The 24,223-nt window shown below is 34.9% G+C and overlaps 2 protein-coding genes across 2 annotated transcripts in view; one reads left to right on the top strand and one right to left on the bottom strand.

Moving 5' to 3' along the window:
* Positions 1-24,223, top strand: part of LOC118187434 (DNA (cytosine-5)-methyltransferase 3B-like) — a 487,890-nt gene that overhangs the window by 176,785 nt on the left and 286,882 nt on the right. The gene's annotated exons all lie outside the window — the stretch shown is intronic.
* Positions 1-24,223, bottom strand: part of LOC118187428 (organic cation transporter protein-like) — a 231,287-nt gene that overhangs the window by 70,665 nt on the left and 136,399 nt on the right. Inside the window, exon 4 of the mRNA XM_035357647.2 lies at positions 17,533-17,701. Coding sequence (XP_035213538.2) covers positions 17,533-17,701 — 169 coding nt within the window. The remainder of the gene's footprint in view (positions 1-17,532; positions 17,702-24,223) is intronic.

The following is a 24,223-nucleotide window of genomic DNA, read 5'->3' as shown; positions in this document are numbered from 1 at the left end:
GACTGTCATGTGATCTTCACGGGAAACTAGGAGAGTTTGTATATGATCACAAGTGAAAGCAATGCAGACAGCAACTTCAAGTACCTCTTATAACCTCACAGTAGAAACAAAAGTATTTTATGAGGTTACAACGAAAGTTTTCGAGCAAAGTCAGCAGCATAAAACAGAAGTGAGTTTTCTAGAGTTAAATATACTTACTTCAGCTTAATGAGTGAAGGTTATAATGAAGCTGAAAGTTTCAATACTTTAAACAAGCAACTCAGCCACTGCTAATTTTTTTCCCTTATTTTCATTTAAGTTTTTTTCATTTGCAAATTTATTTAAATTTTTTTATGTTTGAAACAGCTATAGGGAGTATTGCTAATTAGTTTCAGTTGCAAATTTCAAGAAATACTTTTATCTAAATATATATCCGATTAAATTATTGGCAGCAAATTACAAACAATTATAAACAACTTACACTAAAAACCGTTTAGTATAATTTTTTATTATGATTTGCTTAAACAAGGGTGATATCAACACTTTTTAAATAATTTTCTTTTAAAGCAAATCATTGGTCATTCACTGTCAATACTTACGAAATTTCAGTTATTATTATTTTAAAACGCTCGAGACTGTGAAGAGCGCCCACCAGCGGCCGAGCGGTAAAGTCGCTGAACACTGTTAGTTCGGTCCGAGGTTCGAATCCCGCGAACAGGCTGCCTGCATGGGCGTTTTCGCGGTTTTCCCCATGTGTGACGTGTATACGAGACAGTTTTCCTTAGGAAGTCCTCCACGAAGGCATCCCTCCCTTCAGGCAGATAGCCCTAGTGTGCTTTGCCATAATTAAATACACCGCACACCACGAGACTGTGAAGATTTAAACAGTAGAGCTCTCGTGGTTACAGTTACAGTTAAAGCATTTCAAAATTTTCGAATGGCAACTTCTACATTTTCCCGCGCAAATTTATCAGCTCATTGAAAAACCATAAATGGTCTTGTCATGATTCACGTTTGATGAAAATTGCCAGCGTAAAACATTTGAAAAGAACAGCATTGTGAAGTATCAATGACAGCACAAGAGAGAAGAGGGAAAAAGCTTTTATTGAAATTACGAGCTTTCAGCAGACCCATCTTGGTAGATAATAACGCATTGTATGCAGGAGATTGTTGTTGACAATAAAGACTAACTTAACATCGCAACAGGAATCTGTATAACTTCACGTTTTATGGCATCTTTCAATTCTGATAAATTTGGTGGGTTTGATGTGTACACCTTAGATATCAGACAACCCCAGAACCAGAAATCCGTCGATGTCAAGTCTGGGGATTAGTGGTGGTCACGATACTTAGCAAAGTTACGGGAGATGAGTCAGTCTACCTTGAAACGTTGTATAAGCTGAAAACTTGTAATTCCAATAAAAGCATTTTTCCCTCTCCTCTCTTAATGTTATCACTAGTCATTTATAAAACTCTTCTTCGTCGTTACAATGCAAATGTTTTACGACGGAAATTTCGTCATACGTATATCGTTCCAACGCCATGTATAGTTTTTCAATGAGCTGATCAATTTGCGTAGGAAAACGTGGGTGCTGCCATTTGAAAGTTTCGAAATTTTGTCCCCGAAATCGTAATCCTTTAGCGCTCTGTTATTTTTAATCATCACAATATCGAGCATACCTTCAGACAACAACATCAAAAATTTCATTTCGACTCATTGAGCGTGTAGGTCTCTAGGCATTCGTACATCGGGGAAGTTCCTTTATGGCCACTCTATACATGTGTTTTAATCTTGACTGTAAACACGGGTAATGGTCTAAAAGCAGGATATGGCTTACACTTTAGCTGGATAGTAAGTTACGTGAAGCTAATTTTTTAAGCCTGTCTTTTGAAGTCTAAGGAATTTGCTACATTGGCCTGAACAGAATTTAGGTTGAATTTTTTTTCTGTATACAAAGTGTAAAACAGCAGAGTCACAAAAAATATGATTCCATGAAAGCAGAATTTAATTTTAAAAAAAAAACTGAAGAGATTTTTCGCCTTGTGGGCACTGGAAGTAAGGAAATTTCCGAAGGCTCTGGCCATCTCGTTTGAGTTTGCATCGGAATCCAGAATAAATGTAACAATATGCATGATTTTATAATGTTTGTATATTTGTTTAATTGAATACGGCGAAGATCACAGTGGCTATCCGCAATTTTGTGAACTAGATGAATAAAGATCGTTTTGCAAGTTCTGCATGTTGCAGCCTGTATTTTAACTATGCATAAAGAATATCCAGACAATTTTAGTTAAATTATCAAAATATATACTAAATACTAAAACAATCACATGTAACTGATTTTCAAAGGAATGTACGCTTATGGAGATACTAAAGAGACATTTGTTGGCAGTTAATTGAATATGCGAGAACAAGCGAGGGATGTTTGTAATAACAGGAATGCATTCGAGGACAGCTTTCTAAGATAAATTTGCTCATATTCACTGCATACTTGGGGAAAATCACAAAACCCCATGCAGTTCTTTCGCTCAAACCGAAATCTGAACAAACTAGTTATAGTTCAGTGATTCAACCAATTGCTAGTGCTCAGCAGACCAGTTTACTTGGTCGCTGGAGAAGCCAACAACGTATTAACTCGATAATATGATAATGTGAAAAACAATAATTCGCCCCCCCCGGGGTGCTCTCCATCAAAATTTGGAGGTGGAACTGACAAAGTCGTATGTTACGTGTATGGTATTCAAAGGTCTTGCCAACGACGTCTAACACTCCTTGTCACGATGAATTCCGTCGGCTTGTTATGATGTTACTATCAGAGAAGTGAGACAAGTAACAACAACAGCACCACAATAATTCAAATTCTCATTCTTGAACATCAACTTTGTATAAACTTCCTCTCGATTCGTTTTGCAAAATGATTCAGTGTTAGCCATCAATGAGCACTTCGAATCACTATTAAGGTATGGATTCGGGTAATGTTGATCTTGTATCGATCACGAAATCGATGAACGTAAAGTTTCACTTTCAGCAAATATTCATTTTACCATAGGACGCTTTTTTGCGACTCAACGAAAGATTCATATCAAATAAATTTTAATATGCGAGAAATTATCGTGGAAGTCTTTACTTTGACTAGAGCCTTAGAAGAACTGCTGTAGAATTTCATCAAATACTTTGTACGGCGAAGCACGCGAAGGCTTTCTGCCTAAGGAATCATCGCGGTAGACGTACTCAGGAAAACTGGCTCGCGCCTCGTTGCACATAGGGAAAGCCAGAAAAACACTCATATACCAGCCCATTCTTTGAGATCCCGAGTCAAATTACCAGTGTCAAACGATTGGCCATTAGTGGGTCTGAGGTGCTTTATTAAGCTTCTAGTAAAAATACATTTTAGCCAGACAATAACCTATATTGGTCCAACCTACCGGTCCAAACATGATTGTCAAAAGAACTGGTTTCCATGCAGCAATTTTTGGCGTCCAAAAGGATCGCAGTTCTCACTCAGTCCTCTTACTTGTCAGATGTAGTACCCTGTTTTTATTTTTTTTAATCTTACCTGATACGAAAAGGAAACTAAAAGAGAGAAGATTATGAAATTAAGTCCAGTCCAAGCACTATGAAATTAAGTCCAGGCGATTTCGCAGTCCATGCTTCTGAGAAATATGACTTCTGGTGTTTCCGGACGTGAGAAAAAGCATTGGAGTTGGTATTTGTTGTCAGTGAAAGAGAAATATAATGTTCAGGTTGCATTAATAAATTTTAATAAAGAAATCCTGCCAACTCTTGAATAGCTCTTTGTATGCCCCGCAGTCCCCCCCCTAAAGAGACTAGCTACACTGTGTCGGTATTCTGTTAAATATCTGTCCATAGCTAATAGCCCTCCATAACCAGAGCTAGATTTTATTACAGACTCTGCCATCTACTTTCCATCAGTGTTTTGGTCAGATTCAAATACATTTTTATTCAAGCATTAAAATTTAGTAGAATTATCAGGTAGTTTTAAAATATAATTTTTTTATAACATTCATCAATAGAGATTAAGTTCAGCAAAATCTCAGATCAAACGGTTTCTCTGAGGCATCATGTAGTTCAAATCTTGCAAGAAATAAATCTTCGACGATGAAGTTGACTGTGAAGTATTAAAACAGATTTTTCCGAACCCTGAGAACTAGTTACACCTCAAGCGAACAAATAAAGTAGAATTATGTGTATTTCGCACGCTATGCAATTCACAGGCTTTTGTCGTTCCGGTTCGGAAACCAAATACACAGTTTATGTTATATCCAATTGCTGTATTGTTTCAAATCCGACAGAGTGTTTGATTAAACTGGGAGGAAAACGTGATGTAGTATTAATTTAATAGGCTGTTATACGAAGGTAAAGTACAAGATAAAATTATTACTGTAAAAGTGCTCCAAAAGAAAGAAACAATTGGTAAATATGATTTCAATTTTTGACTAAGAGAAGGAACGAAAACATTACGACAAAACTATGGCTGAGTATCAATGTTCCAGCTTCTCACTTCTTTCTCTTGCCACGAAAAGCAAAAGCTGCATTTATTTTATTTAACTGAATTTATATCTAATATATTTTATTTAATTGAAAATTAAAGAAAGGAGGATTATAAAACATGCGAAATAATACGCATAAAATGTTAAGCTGAGTTTATTAAAATACATTGAAAAAATGCAACGTAAGAAAACCAGAGTTCTTTAACAACGTTTTATTTTTTACTTAAAAATCGCCTGTAGCTAATTAAAGCCTTCCAAATTTGAATTGATATGTTCATTTTAAATTAAAATTTATTTTACAAACCTTCTAAGAATTATTTATGATTCGCACAGGGTATGACATCGGGTATGAGTTTCGAAATAATCACAAGCAAATAGTACACCATTAATTTTACTAATAAATAACTATCTCTATTAAGAATAATTAGCATATTAATACCATCCATTTTCAAAAACATTACCCAGCTTATAAGACCCTTTTTAAGATTTATTTCGTTTTAGGTTTAGGATTAGATTATTATGGCAAAGTACGCTAGGGCTATCTGCCTAAGAAAAGGGATGCCTTCATGCAGGACTTTCTAAAAACTGGCTTATATACACATGGGGAAAACTACAAAAATGTTCATGCAGCCAGCCGTTCGCCTGGTTCACACCTAGGTCGGAAGTACCAGGGCTCGCTCAGCGATTTTATTGCTCGGCCGCTGGTAGACCAGATTTATTTCGTTCATGCAGAATTGAAAGTAGGCAAGGATTGGCTTGGATCATTCAATTATGGCAAAGCACACAAGGGTTATCTGCCTTAAAGGAAGGGATACCTTCGTGGAGGACTTTCTAAGGGAAACTGGCTCGTATACACGTTACACATGGAGAAAACCACGAAACGTCCATGCAGCCAGACGTTCACGGGATTCGGACCACGGAACCAAACTACCAGAGTTCAGCGTCTTTGCCGCTCTGTCGCCGGTTGGCAGAAAGTAGGCAAGAAGTGGAAAACTGCCTGCAAAGACTCATAGCTAACAGCTGTGACTGTGAGGCTAAATTTAAACAACCTATGCAGAAGGAAATGAATAAATATAATACATATCAGTAATTCATGTCTCATAAAGTTATCATCTTTCTTTGCATATGATCTCTAAAATTTAGTGTAGAAATACTGCTGATCTACTTTTTAAGCGCCGAAAAGTATTTGATTTTTAAAATGTGTAAAATTAAAAAACTATACAGTGCAACGAAGTGCGATTTTTTTTATTTCAAATGCAACTTTACATAAGATTTTAGTAAGTGTGGTTAAATAATTGCCAGAAGATAACTTTAAGGAGATAATAACAGGAATCGTTTCTGTAATAGGATAACAGGCGGCAAATAACTTTCTGTGAACAGGTGCATGCGCCAACGTTGCCTATTGGCTACCACTATATTAATATATTGTTCTTATTCCTTACAACGGAGCTCTTGTTTTGAAATTAAGTATTATCAATAAAAGCATTTTAAAGTGTGACATTCTATTTATTACTTTTTTTATTGAAATAACTAATCTAAGAGATGTATTTGTTACATTTGCGATCCTTGAGCCTCTCTAAATGAGCTGATACAATTCTGTGGCTGATGACTTGTAATAAATACTTTTTCTAGGAGCAAGTATCAAGTAGGCTCATGTTTTCTATAACGCAAAGATCCTGTACAAACTTGCTTATTTTAGTTATTTTTTAAGCAAATGGCGAATGCTTTCTTATGTTTTACATAATACTTCGCTTTATTAGATTTTGATTTACATTACTAAGTGTAAACTTGAATACAAAGTGTGAATTTGAATTTATAATTTACACTACCAAGTATAAACTTGAAGATCGAGATATAAAAGCAGGCAGTTTTAAACTTCCACGAATAGTGCTTCAAAAATACTCAAGAAGTTTACAGTGTAATCATGTGGTTACATGTCTCTTCGAAAGGCAATTTTATTTTTGCAAAGAATTCGTTTACATCCACCTTCGCACTTTCACTTGTGTCTCTTAATTAACGAAGCATCAGAACAAAAGAAATCAGATATATTTACCTAGTTATTCATATGCTATTTTAATCTCATGCTTCCTCAGAGAACTGACTCATAGAATCACCCCATATCAGTCATCTTATTACCCACTCCTACTACTTACAAGCTGAGTGTTAAAGCTTGAAATACATAAACTTCGTCAGACCATGACGTTATCTCCCTAATTAGCAATGAGGCGGAAATAAAAGGAAGATACAAAAGCTCTTTTTTTTTGTTTGCTTATCGCAAATTTGTTCTTGCAGTATTAGCAAAATGAATGTTCGGAAAATGTTTCTACTTCGTTGAGAAAACGGAACCATTTTAACATTCTACTGTTTAAGAAATCTGCTGTCGACATTCCTCTGTCGATGAGAGTCACTATTCACGAGAGTCAAAGTCAGTCATTAGCATTCCATTGTTCATGAGAACATCAAGCATGTTTTTCAAAGATCACATTCCGCCACCCCTATTTAGCAAAGCACTACTTTTTAAAGCTTAAATTAACTCATTTTTTTTTATTTCATTTAAACGAAAAATTCTGAAGACCTGACTTGATAAAAGTGACTGCACTGCACTTCAATGCTAAGTAAGCAACGCATGAGCATGTCAGATATGGAAATTTTAAAGTAACAATAACAGCATTACGCGACATGACATCCGTCCTGGAGATAAGTTCCATGACTGATAAGGAATTAGCATATTTCTCTCGCCGATTACTTTACGAGTTTCATTAATCTGACACTTACAGCGACTTACAAAGCGACAATCCTCGCTAATACGCCAAAATGTGATGTTGTTCATTTATTAGTCTAATCGTAATATTTTTTATTCTGAGAAATCTAACAATGTATTTATATTAAAAATTCACTGTAGAATTTATGATGAATAAAATACTATGTCATAAAGTAAACCGTCTCCGAATTTAAGCAATCTCGAATTGTTTTCTTTAAAACTCATTTCCACGTTTCGCTCACTAGCGGCCGAGCGGTAAAATCGCTTAACACTGGTAGTTTCGACCTAGGTTGAAAACCAGTTCCGTAGTTTTCCCCATGTGTAACGTGTACACGAGCCAGGTACTCTTAGAAAGTCTTCCACAAAGGCATCAGTCCCTTAAGTAGAGAGCCCTAGTGTAATAATAAATTAAGCCAAATTAAAAACCTTTCTACGTTTCTCTTCGCTAAGTGCATAAAACCGATGAGCATCGATAGCTTCAGGCAAGGTGTGTGGTGTATTTAATTATGGCAAAGCACACTAGGGCTGTCTGCCTAAGGGAAGGGTTGCCTTCGTGGAGGACTTTCTAAGGGAAACTGGCTCGTATACACGTTACACATGGGGAAAACCACGAAAACACCCATGCAGCCAGCCCGTTCGCGGGATTCGAACCTCGGACCGAACTACCACTGTTAAGCAACTTTACCGCTCCGCCGCTGGTGGGCCTGAGGCAAGCTCGAATCTCTGTGAATGGGATTAGGATTATTCAATCATGGCAAAGCACACGAGAGCTATCTGCCTAAAGGGAGGGATGCCTTCGTGGAGGACTTTCTAAGGAAAACTGGCTGGTTCACACGTTACACATGGAGAAAACCACGAAAACGCCCATGCAGCCAGCCCGTTCGCGAGATTCGAACCTCGGACCGAACTACCAGTGTTCAGCGTCTTTACCGCTCGGCCGCTGGTGGGCCCCTCTGTGAATGTGTTGGCTACATATGTGTTTTCGTAGTTTTCAATATATGTAGTATGAATACGAGCTAATTTCCTTCGAAAATTCTCTACAAAGGCCTTCCATCCCTTTTGCAGACAGTCGTTGTGTGCTTTGCCCAGTTCAACAAAACTTGTAGGTAGTTCCGGCTTCAGTTTTAAGCAAAAAAGCCGATCAGAAGCGTTATGCTTAAATGAAATGCGAATATTAATTTCTCATTGAAAATTCTTCACGAACGCATTTCTTCTTATGTTGTGTGATGAAATCGGTACAATAGCCAAGTGGTTAAGACTACTTAATGTTAAGAGTTCAAGTCAGGTTTGTTCTCAGATGATCGGTCTGGCCGCATGGTATGCATAGTAACCTAATCTGATAAATCAAATTAACTACGTCAGTTGGTTATGGCGGAGTATAAAAGGTTTATTGATTATGGTAGAGCATGCAAAGTATATCTGACTGAGAAGGATTCCTTTCGGGAGCATTTTCTTACAAAAATCGTTTATTTGCACTTTGCTACATTGAGAAAACTATTAAAACCCCAACCAACCAATCCAAGTTACATAACACATACGAGCTGTACAATAAGCAATCAACCTCGCGTTGTGCGTGCTAGGGTAAACGCGCCAGCAGTAGGCCAGTTAAGGACGTTCAATCAATTATCATTGAAACTTGAAGAATTCCTATATGAATACATTTTTAATCGGTACTTTTCCGTTTCGCCGGCGCAAGTCTCGCCAGGCAGGCTTTATTGGCGACAACATACACATAAAAAAATGTTAACGAATGTTACTTCTAAGAATTTTTTATTTTGAAGGCATAAACATTTAATATCGTTTAAAATTTTGGGTACTTTTCCTTTTCGCCGGCGCAAATCTCGCCAAGCAGGCTTTATTGGCAACAACATACACATAAAAAAATGTTAACAAATGTTAGCAGGGTCTTTAATCCGAAGTGTGGTTGCTGTATCACTGCAAAAAATTTTGGGTTAGTCCTAGGCAAAAAATAACAGTTTTTCATGATAAGGCAAGTTATTTTTTGTTGACTTTATAGACCTTGAAGACGTATTTTATGTTTTTCATTTCATTAATCACACACTATATTTTTTCACACGTTTTTTCTTTTATAAATGTGACACAAAATTGCCTCTTCTGCCCTTCAGACTTTTTTCAGGATAGCGTCTTTTGTCTCATAAGTTTTACTCCCAAGTGAATCGAATCATTCTGGCCTTCAAAAGGTAGAAACCTCAAATGAGACAGAAGGAAGAACAAAATTTTTCGAAGTTCTTTTTCTGATAATACTTTCTGTCTCTTTCTCGTACCTTTTTCTGCGTATCGTTTTTCTTTTTTCTTCTGCTTCTTTAATATTTTCATCTTTTTTTTTTTCAATCATATTGAAGCATTTGGTGAAATGTCCCTTCCGTATGAAACTTCTGTCGCTTTTTCTTTATCTTCACCTTGTCAGCTTTTACTTCTGGCATACAATGAGCTCTGAAGAAATGGGATACCATATTTTTCTATTGTCGACTAGAACAGTGACAGTGCAGACAGATGCACTGCGTTCCCAACAGATTCAGATGGATCCTTCTTGTTTTTATCCACCTTCAAAAACTTCCGTTATATTTTCATTTCAATCTTGCTCAAAAGGCTCAAATGACTATTCTCTTCAGAAATACAGGATTTGATAGTCTAAGTTTACAGAATTAGATTTCTACAATTTTAAGTTTACTTAACTACACACGCTAAACACGGACTGTTTGACCTGGATTTGATTTCAGGTGAACGGGCTGGCTGCATGGACGTTTTCGTGATTTTCTTCATGTGTAATCTGGACAGTCCCGTAGAAAGTCCTCCATGAAGGCGCCTTAGGCAGGCAGTCCTAGCGTGCTTTGCTATAATCAAGTAAACCATACCAGTAAAGCCACGAGGGTCTTTTATTTTTTTATTCACTGTATACGTTGTAACGTTCCTCTTCTCTGAAGCCTCTTCTCGCCTCGGCCGGAAGAGGGGAGCGGACTTTCCCCCTGGTCGCAGGGGGAGTAAGAAGAGTTTGAGATGTGGAAGACAAAAGAGCGGATGCTGGTTTGCGCGCTTTACTGTAGTGAAAATGTATTTTAAAGTTTTTCTAAAATGGTGTGTTGTGGTGTATTTAATTATGGCAAAGCACACCAGGGCTATCTGCCTAAGGGGAAGGATGCCTTCGTGGAGGACTTTCTAAGGGAAACTGGCTCTTATACACGTTACACATGGGGGAAAACACGAAAACACCCATGCAGCCAGCCCGTTCGCGGGATTCGAACCTCGAACCGAACTACCAGTGTTCAGCGACTTTACCGCTCGGCCGCTATTTCATCAGGAGGGGAAAAAAAAACATCTTTAGGTGACATCCACATACATCATTGGATAAATTCCTGAATCTTCAAATAATTCGACTGAGAAAATCATGGGATTCTCCATTTATGATACGATATGATGTTCTATAACGTAATTAAAATTTATACAACCATGTAGTCTAAAACCAGTCGCTCTTCACTTTAATCTGCAATGATATCGTTTTTGTCTTTTCTGTTAACACAAGCTCAGTTGATGGCATTTGCTGGTGTACACGTCCAAGTGTTTTCTCTCTGAACACCTAAATTCTTTGAAGTATACTGAAAGTATATTCAAATGCGTCCAACTTTTTGAAACATCTTGGTTGGTCTGACAGCCAAATTTCCCTGTAAAATTTTGCTTACTTTTCTCCTTTCCTTCTACAGTTATTTAGCCTAGAGTAGGTCTTGTTTATTTCACGAAGTAAGTACTATGATTCAAAGTAATTACAAAATGACAAACATTCTCAAGTAATTGCATAAAGTATTCGAAAAACAAATGAAAATATTGCGGAAAGTTTAACCTTCTTGCATCAAGCGTAACATTCAATAAATTTCCTGCCATACTGGATTTTCTGCTTAAAACCCTGAATTAGGATTTCTTAAATCTTCTGTTAAGCTTCGGAGAATAAATCTGATGCTTTCTGCTACATCACCATTGGAGATTTCGTCTCTTTCGTAATGATTTTTCTCCTTTACTTCTTCAGCTAGTCAGCATTGCGATATGACTCTAATATATTATCAGTTAATATATTTTGAACACGTACAAATGATTTTAAGAAGACTGCCGGAGATGCTCTAAATGAATAGGGCAAAAACACTTCTCACTACGTGACACTTCACGGGTATGAACTCTTATTAGTTCCGAAGTAGAAGCGAAAATTTCCGAATGGCCCTTAAAAGGTCGAAGAATTCTTTATAAAGACTATGATTGAATGATTCCGCTGAACTTCTGAACTGAGTCCGATTGAACATGCACAGGATGGGATAAGGATGACCAATTAAGGAGAGTTGTTACACCCCTGAGTGCCCCTTCGAGAAATGAGAAGAGATTTATTATCGGAACTTGTTATGGTTCTTATCACCCGTAATTCAAAGAGCATAAAAGCTCGCTGCGTACGCTTTTTTTTTTCTTTTCATTTAATGAAGCAACATATACCCCATTAAAATCCCTAATTACTCAGGGCTTAAGTTAGATCTTGCAAATGAAGAGAAAATTAACGATGCAAGAGAGTAGATGAGAGTAGCTATTTTGTGTGCTAATGATACCAACGAAAAATAATAGAATGAAATAATTCCTGACGTAAAATGTCCCAAGCATTCCAAGGAAATTAAGTAAAATAAAAAGTTTATTTTCTTTATTTTTGCTAATATATTTATGAAAGAATATTATTTGCTTTTACTATTTTAGATTCTACATTAAGGTAGAGCGATCAGAAGAAAGAGAAAACATTTAGCTTGTACTTTACTAAAAAAGTAAAAGGTCTGCATTCTATTCTTTATGTTTAGAAGAAAAAAGAAAAACATCGAAACATCTTATGTTTGCAACACAAATTTCTATTCCTGCCGCTTGCTTCATTTATTAGCTTGATTTTTATCAATTTAATTCTCAGTCCTTATCTTGCGCTTTCAGCAATGAGGAACAAAAGCGAGGATTCTTCTAAATTATCAAGTTTACTCAGGTTATGTTGTTTTTATCATTATCATTTATATAGTCTATAATCAGATTTACCTGTGAGAATAGAAAAGTGAAAAATATTTGTAAGGGAATAATATATGAAATCTAAGATAAAGAAAACAAATTTTAATTTAGTTTGAACCCCTTTTCTGTCTATAGGTTAGACATAATTCTAAACATAGACGCTTATAATTTTCCCCATTTATGCACTTTAAATGCTTAAATACTGTACCATTTCTAATTCTGAAATATTTTTTGACGTTTTCAGACATCTTATGTCTGAAAAATTCTAATAGATTCTCATTAAAAGTTTCATTTTCGTCATACAGTAACCTAAGTTTGCAATGCCTACAGCGTTACCATGTCTCGGCTGGTAAAAATAATGCGTTCTTAGACACTTCTGTGACAAATTAGGGAACTAGTTTAGGTTATTTAAATGCAGCAAAGCACATGAGGGCTATCTGCCTAAATTAGTGAATTATTCGAAAAGTAAACACGTACTAACTTGAAATCATATCTTTATTACTCTTATTTCAGGCTAAATAAACACTTTGTTCTGCTCGCTCGGGAACTTTTGCTTTATAAATGTATTTGCGTCATAAAATAATATTTCATCTAGCAGTAATAAAGTAAATAAAACCTCTGGTAATTTGGCTGGTAATTTCACTCAGGCATGTTTCCACTCCACGCTGCATGATGCTGAAAATTTGCGATTTTCCTTACACGAAACATAAAAAGTTTCCATTAGAAAGTCTTTCCGAATGTATCTTTTCTATGTAAAATAGTCTTCGCGTGCTTCGTAATAATCAGTTAACTAGACAACCGCTAATAAATTAATACCAGTAAAAGTTGTTTTAAATGCTTGTGTGCTCTAAGTGCTTGTGTGCTATAGCATTTAATGCGTGCTATAATTGCTATCACTATCTTGCCAGTATCATAAAGAGTAACATAAGCTACAGCACTGCAATAAAAGGTAGCAAGATTCTCGGTTTATGTAATAGCATATAAAAATACATAGAGCAAAATTCTAGATAACTAGGATTTAGTTTTTTATCTGGGTCTATATTCTTTCTGTCCTAAACACTTATAATAGACACTAAACACTTAACTGTTTATAATAAATCGCCCTAAACTGCTTCATTTCAAAACTAATTTATATCCTATCGTTCTTGCTTAACACCAGGACACCGTCACTTTCATAAACACTTCAGCGAATAAGATTTCAAATTTGAGAACGAAATTTTTTATTTTCCAACAGGGGTTAAACGTGAAACAAACCCAAATCATTCTGTACCGAGATTTCATCTTAAACACAACGCATTCTTAACCCCCTTTTTTAGCTTTGAACTCTTTTTCCACCTGCTGTTGGTTCGTTCATCAGCAGTAATTGTAATGAACATGTAGAAAAGGCAAATGTGATCAAGAACAGGTAAGCAGATTAAGTGCGTAATTCGTGTTAAGAATGTTCTTCTTAAGAATGCAGAAGTATTGAAATCAACCCTGACTGCAACTGCGTATTTGTTCATTTGACATCTACGTATGTTATAAATTGATAGTTTGCGCCGTTAGGTGGCGCTCCGAATGTCTTGTCTCTGATGATATTCTGTAACTTAACTTTAGTTTGATGGAATAACGAAGGTGTTAAGCCTAATAACGATGAAGGCGTATGCCTAATAATAATGCTTGTAACCATTGTATTATATTGTAAATAAAATGTGTGTGTATTAATAAGGAAAAGGAATGATCACTTACCTCTGGAATTAATGCTCTCTGATAGTAACCGGAATTAGTTACTACAACGTATCTAAACTTCAACATTTCAAATTATTTCAGTCCAGTCTATGAAATGCCATGCCTACCAATTTTTTTTTTTTTGGGGGGGGGGTCTGCATCTGTAGTAAAACATCGCTCGAGTTCTGTTTGGTATGTAAAAGTGGAAAAATGAATTTTGCTTTATATATTTTTTATCTTGCATATAAATGTAATTACAGATTTGGATGGCAACGTAGATAAATATAGTTTAGATTTTGTTAACATTGAGGCGAACATGATTACGGAGTGACCGAGCTTGGTGCATAAAGGCGATATTGCAGTCACAAATGATTGAATATCGTAAAGAGAAAATAACAAAGTGACGGAATTAGAAAGGAAAAAGTTAGAGAGTATCTTATCCATTTTTTTACGGAGCTAGAAAGTAAAGTTAGGGAGTTGCTGCAAATTAAATTTGGTATTCTATCTTAACTCCCATGCAAACCACGAAACCTTCCATGCAGAAAGCTCGTTTTCCGAAATTTGAATGCAGGTCGAACTGCTAGTATTCATTTGCTTTATCATTTGATCTCTTGCGGGCTTATCTATTTTTAATAGCAGAATTTGTAAGGTAAATTATAAAAATACTGTAGTTAGTGCATAAATCTGGTGAAACTCTCACGGACCTTTGGTGCAACTCTTTACTTTTTGCATAACTTGACTGAGGTGACCATACACAACTAAATTTTACGCAAGAAGAGTGAGAATTGTTTTATTATTTGTTGTATCTGGGTATAATTTTTTTTATCATTCATATCTTAACAATCGGTGATGAAGAAACACGGCAGTTCGCAAAGCAAAAATAAGCTTTGAAAATCGAAGTCAATGAATGTTAGATTTAAAAGGTGAAATTTATTTTCGAATTTTATTTATTAGTTGAGCTTTATTCGGGATCTGCACAATGACGCTAAAGTAACACGATATCATGACCACTATAGGCGCATCACTAATAACACCACGCCTCGAGATTTATTTTAAAGCACTCATCTTTTATGTGACAGTTTAGTTAATGATGTTATCTAGGATAAGCGAATGAGTTTCAAAATTAACCTACAATTTATTTTCAAACTACTTTCTGAATGCTGCAATTGACTATATTTACAATATGGGGGGGGGGAGATAATCCTTCAAAATCGAGTTCATTTAGAAAATTCTCATGGGGGCAGGACATCTCATTTATATTCAAGGGCCTACTCCATTGTCACAACACTGTCTTTACATTATCAACTGTCCTACTCCTCATAGAAATATTAGTAGTTAAAAGAATCTATTTAAACATATTCCAATTCCGTATTCCTCCACATTCGATTCACTTGATTTCTATGAATGGAGCACGGTGATATATTTTGTTTACTTGTTCAAAGCAGAACCATCAGCAGCCGAGCGGTAAAATCGCTGAATACTGGTAGTTCCTACTTCGATTGCAGGCGAGCGGGCTGAATGAATGTATGCGACTGAAAGAAATAAGTTGCAGAGTAAGCGTATTTCCGAACATAAAATCAGGAAAATATTCTCCAGAGTAGTTAAACTTTGTATTTACCAGTACTGAAGTAAATGAAGAAGAAAGGCTCCTGTCTGTCAATTACTCAAACCTTTTGGCAACAGATAGCATGAAACCTTGTAAACGACATTTGGAAAGGCTTCATAGTGAGTATGTTAACAAATGCTGAGAATTTTTGAAATTAATATTAAAATCTTATGACGAGCAAAAATTAAAAAAAAAACTTTGCCTTTGAATGAGAAGGCTTTACTTACCGTTTACAAGGTTTCGTAATGTGTATACGAGCCAGTTTTCCTTAGAAAGTCCTCCACGAAGGCATCCCTTCCCTTAGACAGATATCCCTAGTGTGCTTTGCCTTAATTAAATACACCACCAAGGTTTCGTATAAAATAGGCAGATACAAATGGCCTCGCATCACTGGTGATGAGCTTATTTTGCCAGATGCAATCGAGATTGTAGAAACTATGTCTGGAAAATTTTGCCAAACAACTGCAGTCTATACCTCTATCAAATGATAATGTTCCCTGTCAGATTGGTGATATAGCTGAAGATTTACAGCATCAGCTTTTCATGGAGTTGCATGACAAATTGATCTTAGTTCCGCCTGATAGAGCAACAGATAGCAATAAAGCTGCCCATTTATTGCCTCACACAAGTCGACACAGTGTTCGACTTTGTGATGGTAGTGAGCAGTAGAAGAATTACGTTTCTTCAAACTAATGGAACTCATTGCAACGGCACCCAAATTATTTGCTATCTTAAAATGATTATATAAACGAGGCAAATACAAGGTGTAAAACCTGGCTCGGGATGTGCTCCGGCGATGCTTCTTCAGTATCTAGAAGATTCTAAAGTATATAAACACTTGCGAAAAAAAATCTCTCCACACTGTGTCTGTATACATCGTATGATCCACACAGAAGCTCTGGCTTCCGAAGAAATTAATCTTGGTCTGAATATTATGCTGAATATTGTAACCGCAGTAAATTATCTAAAGATGAGACCCCCTAAAATCAAGAATCTCCTCTGCCCTTTATATAGACATGGGTGCAGCACATTCTTCATTACTATATTATTAGTGAGGCAAGATGGTTACCATGTCGGATATTTTTGCAACGTGTTCCTAAATTAAGAAATAAAACCGCCATTTTTCTAGAAGAGGAAAACTGAAGCTGAGAAGTTTCGATGTGGTTTACGAGTGATGAAACTGAGCTACTTGGTCGACATATTAAATAAATTAAATTCCTGGAATCTTCAACTCCAAAGAATAAATACACGTGTGTTGGATACGAGTGATAACGTTAATGCTTTTTGTAGAAAACTGGAAATGTGGAATAGAAATTTAAATCCAAAAAAATCTGGAAATGTTTGAAAATGTGAATAAAGGTTTTAAAACTTACAAGGTTGAAGAACAACATGTGAAAGTTGTTTTTGTAACCATTGAAAATCATTCAGTCATGCAGGTAAATGATTTTAAAAAAGTCCTTTGTTGATGACGACAACGTGATAGCAAGTTATGATTCGGTTACGTAATCCATTTCAAAATACTCCCGAAGGTCTTTCAGCTGCCGAAGAAGAAATCTTCATCGACTTTATGGCAAAATGGCAAAGTCAGTTTCAGTTTCTTATATTAAACCTTCCTTCTAAACTCTTTGCTATGCAAATCAGGCCCAAAGGAATTTAATCAATCTTGAATCAGGCAAGTCAAGATTAAACTTGTTTTTAATTTAGTATTGATAAGTTAATTCTTAATACAATCTTATTTATAAAGTGCATTATGTCAGCGTAAATGTGTATTTTATTTTTTATTATGTTAGAATGCATTTTGTTTTGCTTTCCTTTTAGTAAATTAATATTTTTTTTACTAATATTTTCTTTACGATTTGCTTGCGCCTACCATTTATTGTTATCACGCCCACAAATTTCTAATTGCCATCAAACGAAGAAAAACTTTCCTTACCATGATACACAGAGCAGCACTGACGCTGGTAGAAATGGCACGCAAAGTAACCACCTCCAGTTCCGTAAGACGTAAGCAATCCATGGTAGGATAGCAGCACAAGATGTCCAGGATGCTGCCCAAGTACAAAGGACTACAGTTCGATTTGCTGGGCCCGTGTACTCCATAACTGCAACAAATACAAAATATTGCAAAATTTGAACACGCTGTAAAATATTGGTTTTTAATTTGTGTCCGAAAATGCAAAATACGAAAGTTCATAAAAAGTGCTAAACAGGTAACAAGTAACGTACTTTAATAAGTATTATATCAAGTTATTTCATTTCAAAAACGAAATTATTTTACTTACCTCCTCTTTTACACTTAATTCAATTAATCCTTAATTTATACTTTAGAAAGTCTTCCACAAAGACATTATAAACCATAATTGATTTAGAATTACAAAATTTAAATTTATAGGATGTTGCAAACATAATTCATATCATATATATATATAAAACTTTCTCTCCTTTTACCAGTCATATAATTAATATCTATATATTATTAATGAAATAAAACTTTTTCGTATCAATAAATAACATTAAATATGATTTTCTTTTTCATTGAATTCAGAAATTTTTATTTCGCGATAAATTACTAATTAGTGATAAATTACTATTAATAACCCCCATCCCGTTGTAAACAATAATCGGTTAGAAGATTCAGTTTCTAATGTTGTGAACCAAATCATTCCTACAACGTGACAAGATGTTAATCGATTACCCCATCAAATAAATAGAGATCTATCTATTTGCAGCGGTATTACTCGTAGAACTATACAAATACATAGATCTATCAAATACATAAACCATAGTATTATTTTGCGGCGGACCATACAGAGATGAGATTGCAGAGATGAGATACAGAGATGAGATGCATTAATTGTTCTGCGTTTCCCATATTATTATATATTGTATAGCAGCTTCTCATAAATTTGTAATAAATATATTTTTCGCTCAAAGAATGCAGTAAGTAATATGCAACGTCAACAAACGTACTAATCATTACATGGAATCATCAGCGCAAACCTGCCGTCGGTTACCACCTGCACGGCTGATACTGGTGTGTCTTTAGCCTATTTATTACTAAGCTCAATGAATCATGTTTTCCTTATTAAAAGAAATTAAAGGTTACGGCCGAAAACATCGCGGACGGAAACGTCGCGGAGAAAGTAATGCAAAGCGAAAACGTCGTGATACAAAACATCGTGGGAGAAAAAATCTTCTTTTTCTGTGCTTTTAGATGAAGAGCAACTGACTTGCATCATATAAAGCAAATCTGAAAGAATCTCCTGACAATGAAACTTTGCTAAATATCTGCAAGACAGAAAATGATAGTTTCGTACTTGGTCGGTATACTGCCCTGCAGCAGGTGATAGTGTTCGCTACTATTGCCAGTTATTGAAAGATTTCCATTACGGCCTGACCTTTGATGCAACCGTAAAGAACATTCTCCAAAAGAGATATGTACCTGACGGAGACATAACAGACTGGAGCGTTTCCTTTCTAAAATTGAAGACAGGAGAGATATGTAGACTGGTCGGTGTCGATGTGGTAGTTTCTCAGAATTGATGCATTTGCAAAGACACAGTATCAAACCGAACAGTCAGACGGAAAATGGCCATATACCTAAGCTTTATTAAGCCTGTTCTTTGTCAGCGTAGGGATACAAGGTGTATGCTGAATGATGCTTTTGCAAATTTATAAACGTATTACAAGACAACAGATCTAAATTAAAGTTGTATATGTGCAATGTAGCAATGCATAATTTTAACATACCAGGACTTTACTGCTTTCTAAACTTAAAAATTAATTTAAAGACTATAGTACTAATTTATTTCCAAAAGTTAATGCATATGGTGCTTATCAGTACTAGTGGAGGAATTGCGTTACGAAAAAGCACGCGAAGTCTACCAGCCTAAGGGAAGAATGCCTTCATGGATATTTTTCTAACAGAAATTGGCTCGTATGCACGTTACATATGGGAGCTTTCGTGATTTTTCCATGTGTAACGTGAATATGAAAATTGGGTAGAACTACCAGTGTTCAGCAATTTAATCACTTGCTCACTGATGGACGCTTCATGCGTGTACGTATTAGAAATGTTAATGTAAATTCTTCATTTTGAGATTTTTTTCGAAACTGCTAATGCAGTTCTAGGCTGAGAATTTAGTTAATACATTCCGCGATAAATTTACTGTTTTAAACTACTTCATTCGCATCTTCATTTAAGGTTAATCAGTTCAATGTAAACAGTATTTGAATCGGTGTATAACTTGTATTAAAAAATGACATATTCCATGAGACGATTAAGCTAATTACTCACGAAAAACTTTATACTGTATGAATAAGGAATATAGGGCTGGCTAAGCTATGAAAACTAGTATTAAGCAATAGAATAAAGGTTATAAACAAGCGCACTTATTATTTGCGATTACATTGCTTAATATTAAAGGCTTGATAGTTTCTATTGGATATTAAGAAGAAATTTTTATAGTAGAGATGACTTTTCTTTATAAAATCCTTCGTCTGTACGATCTTAAAAGTATAATGCTTTTTGTTGTGTTTTTCATTCATTTTAGTTGATTACAGCAGAGCACATGAGAGTTATCTGGCTAAGAAGAGGAATATCTTCGTGGAGAATATCCTAAAGAAACCCGCTTAGTATTTATTTATATTTGCATGATAAAATATTCCGTGTTGCTCATATTTATAAGCTATAATTTTAAAAGGGTTTATTACGAACTATAATGTATTCTTGTATTAATTTGTTTACCACAAATAACTGAAAAAGGATTACTTGAAAGACAACGTGACTGAAAAATAGAAATAAATCATCAGATTTAAACACTGAGTTATTGAGACATCCATAATAATAACTTACATTTAATGTATTTGTATAATTTAAGTATTATGGAACAGCATAGTTTTAATGTTTATTTTAAAGACGCTGATGAACATATTATGTCTTAATTCGTAACAAACTTAAATTATTTGCCACGAATATTGTGCCACTGAAAACTGATGAACTACAGAACGGTGTGTCTTAATCCTTAGTTTAAAATATTTGTTACGAATATTTGGTAAATTAAAAGGGTACTACCCTTGTATGCGCCCTGAGGTCGCCAAATGCGGCGATATGTGTTGTGTGCTGGTATTTGGCGCGATTGAGTGTTCTGCGGTGGTTTTGGAGGCGATGTTGGTTTCTATGGCAACCCCTTTTACATGGAAACTTGGATTTGTTAGTTGGTTCGTATGGTGTGTGGTAATTAAGTGAATTATGACGTGTTGGCAAAATTTCAGTCGGATGGTTGGAAATTCTACAAGTATTTAGGAGAAGAAAGTTTTGAACATTTATTTGTGAAAGATGGTATCAGTTTTGTGGATAGTGAGTCTGGCTGTCATATAAATACGATAGAGATTACATGGCAGCATGTTAAAGTTACGTTGCCTACTTATAATCGGAAATGCGATTTTGTGTTTTATTTGGTGGTTTATATATTTTTCCATCGTTGTTCTGAAACGCGAGAAGATGCTTTTAACAAATTTGTGGTGAAATTGTTTTGGTGATGTTTGAAATTGGTACTTCTGCTTTTCGAAGAAGCAGTCATTCATGGTAAGTGCATTTTACTTTATTCTTGATCTTATTTCGTAGAATGTTATGTTCATTGTTTTTTTAATATGAATATCTGTCGTTATTGCTGTTTTTTTTTTTTTTTTTTTTTTTTTTAATTCTTTGAAATTTATTTTAGTTTATTTTGCTGATTAGTGAGCAATGCCAGATTGTGCAATTCGTAGATGATTTCTTTTAAGTTTATACAGAACGCTATGTGCATGGTATTCTTTGAAATTTATTGTTATGTTAATTTACTTAAGCTAGGTGTGCGTAGTTCGTAGATTCCTTCGCTGCATGAATTGTGAAATTCTGTGATGATTTTTTAAGTTAAAACATATTGCTGTGTACATGAATTCTTGTCAAATATTTTTGGGTAGAAACTTTACGTTTTTGCTATCTAAATTTTTTGTTTTTGTTTCGGATTTTTAGCTTAAATTGTGCGTTTTTGGAGACATTTTAGGCTTAAAGTTCGAAATGTAGACCAAAAAATTTGGATAGTAATATGGCACCGTGGAGGTTCTCGCCAAAAATATTTGGCAAGAAATTTGTCGCCAAGCGAGGGCGTACATAAGAGTAGCTCCATTAAAGGCTTGTTCAGAACGTTATGGCTTTATTGGGCCATTTATATGTAATTTTGAAATGTTTAATGATACTTCATCTTGAATTTAACAGCAGATTATTTTTTTTATTTTATTTAGTTACTTAATCTCCAGCAATCGAATATTAAGAAGACATTTTCTGATGCACTATTGCGAATAATTGCTCCAAAAGTATTCCAAAATAGGAAAAATATGCTTAGAGCTGTTGAAATGCCCCCCCCCCCCCCACTTTTTTTTTTTTTTTTTTTTTTTTGAGAAATCGCAGGCACAGGAAACTAGATGCAGATTTTTTTAACAACGGAAAATATTGTAATAATTATTTACGGTCTAATGACGATACAACAGAAAAATACTGCGCGCCAAATCAAACAAAACCGCGCTATCTTTGTTAGATACAGCAAAAAGAAACTTGATTCGACACTCATTCTTTTGAATTCCTTTTCTCCTAAATGCATGACAGATTTTCACTAACTTTTTTTCTGTGCAACAATTTTGTATAAAAAAATAATTGAATTGGTACTGGCTGCAAGAAAATTAATTCCGAATGAAAATGAATTTTGCATGAAAAATAATTGAATTTGGCGTTTGGATGAATCACATTATCTTATTCTTGGATGTACATACATAAATTATATTAATAATTGTGAAGAGATAATTTATTGTTACTTATCATTTTCTTTAATTTGAGGTGTTGGACGTATGTTTAGAGTATGTCAGCATTTGCGTATTCGCTATGAAATCGAAGTTCAGCTGTAGGAAAAAGGTGGTAATTTCTATATAGTAAGTTCTGAATAATAGTCGTGAGATCAGGCATATATGAATGACAAATTCAGTGAAATAAAAAGAATGGTTGCTTCTTTTATAAATAAGCGAGCGTCACATAGTTTCGAACAGAAAGTTAAAAGAGCGCGATTGATACTTCCGACGAGAAAACGCAGTTTCGTCGTGAATTCATGTGAGCGGCAGAGACAAAAAACTTTCCAATAGATTTTTGCCGATACTTTTGCTTGTCGCATTTAAATTAAATGTGTAATTCTTTTCTCTTATACATACGGTTAATTAATTGAGCACAGGCAGTTCGATTCCAGGTTCGAATCCTAGCGAATGTGCGGTTTGTATTGGCATTCTTAAGGTTTTTCACTTGTGAAACGTGTATACGAGCCAGTTTCCCTTGGAAAGTCCGGTCCATTAGCGACCGAGGGGTAAAATCGCTAAACACTAGTTTGGTCCAGGATTCGGATCCTGATAAACAGGCTCGTTGCATGGACGTTTTCGTGATTTTCACCATCTTCACGTGTATAAGACCCGGTTTCGATTAGACAATCCTCCAAGAAGGCATTCCTACTTTACACAAAGCAGCAGATTTCAATTTTTGTGTTTTAGTAATCAAAGATGTCTTTAATTTTTTTATATGGTTGTTCAAAGTGACTTTATTGGGCTTTTTTATTGGGCTTATTTATTGGGCTTTATTGGTTGTTAAAGTGACTTTATTGGGCACATGAACGCAATATATTTTATACTTCATATAAAAGAAAATGGGAAAGTGTACTGATCCCTGCATTTTATATTTTCCTAGGGATGTAAAATGAAAGAAAAATTAAGTGAAAAGCAATGTATAAAATAATTCAGAAAAATATTTCTTGTTGTGAACATATTGCAGCATTTTTCTTTCAATAAATTATGCGTATTTACATTAAACTTTACTTAAGGTTTTAGTAAAAGAAGGGGGGGAAACTAAATTTTCAGCCACTATTTATTTTTGAAAATTATAATTTTTTCTCATGAAATTTTTATTCTTTTTTCAGCAGTATTTACTGCCTAGTCCGTTTCAATATAATTTTAAATGCTCGATTAAAAATTTCATTATATATAATGCTATCGATAAGATGTTATTAACTTCCTATTAGTATAACTAAAAAATGTTGAATGCATAATGAATTAGATGAGGGCTTCCTTCCCAATCTCGGAGTTTAAATGAGCTGGAAGAAATCTTATTACTCTTTCCTGCGAAAATAATTGCACTTGGATGATGAACTATACAAGAATACGTGACTATAATATGAAAGAAATGAGGACTGATCAGGATTATTGAAAATTAATGCAACTTTTGTTAAATTTTTGATGAAATAATTTTTCAGGAAAGAAAGCCCTCTCATTCTCCATAACGGATTTGATATGCAATATATTTTTATCGATAACAGAAAATTAAAAATCTTTTTACAGAAGCATCTGCATAATATCAAATTTGGAATTATCTTTATATTAAGATTCATTGCGCATAAAAATCATTAAAAAGGTGCTTAACACATTTCTTTCGCTTTTCTAGTGATCGCATCTGTCTCTTTCTAAGTACTTAACATGTTCATTTACTTTGAGATAAAGACAGCTGATATACTGAAATTCCATATGACAGCCAATCCACGAGGTTTAAGTGGAAA

The sequence above is a fragment of the Stegodyphus dumicola genome, chromosome X1 (genome assembly GCF_044657685.1).
Source record: "Stegodyphus dumicola isolate Sdum_Otavi_A_Nest chromosome X1, ASM4465768v1".
Lineage (NCBI taxonomy): Eukaryota > Metazoa > Arthropoda > Arachnida > Araneae > Eresidae > Stegodyphus > Stegodyphus dumicola.
Note: the sequence above shows the minus strand (reverse complement) of the source record. Positions and strands in the feature narration are given on the sequence as shown.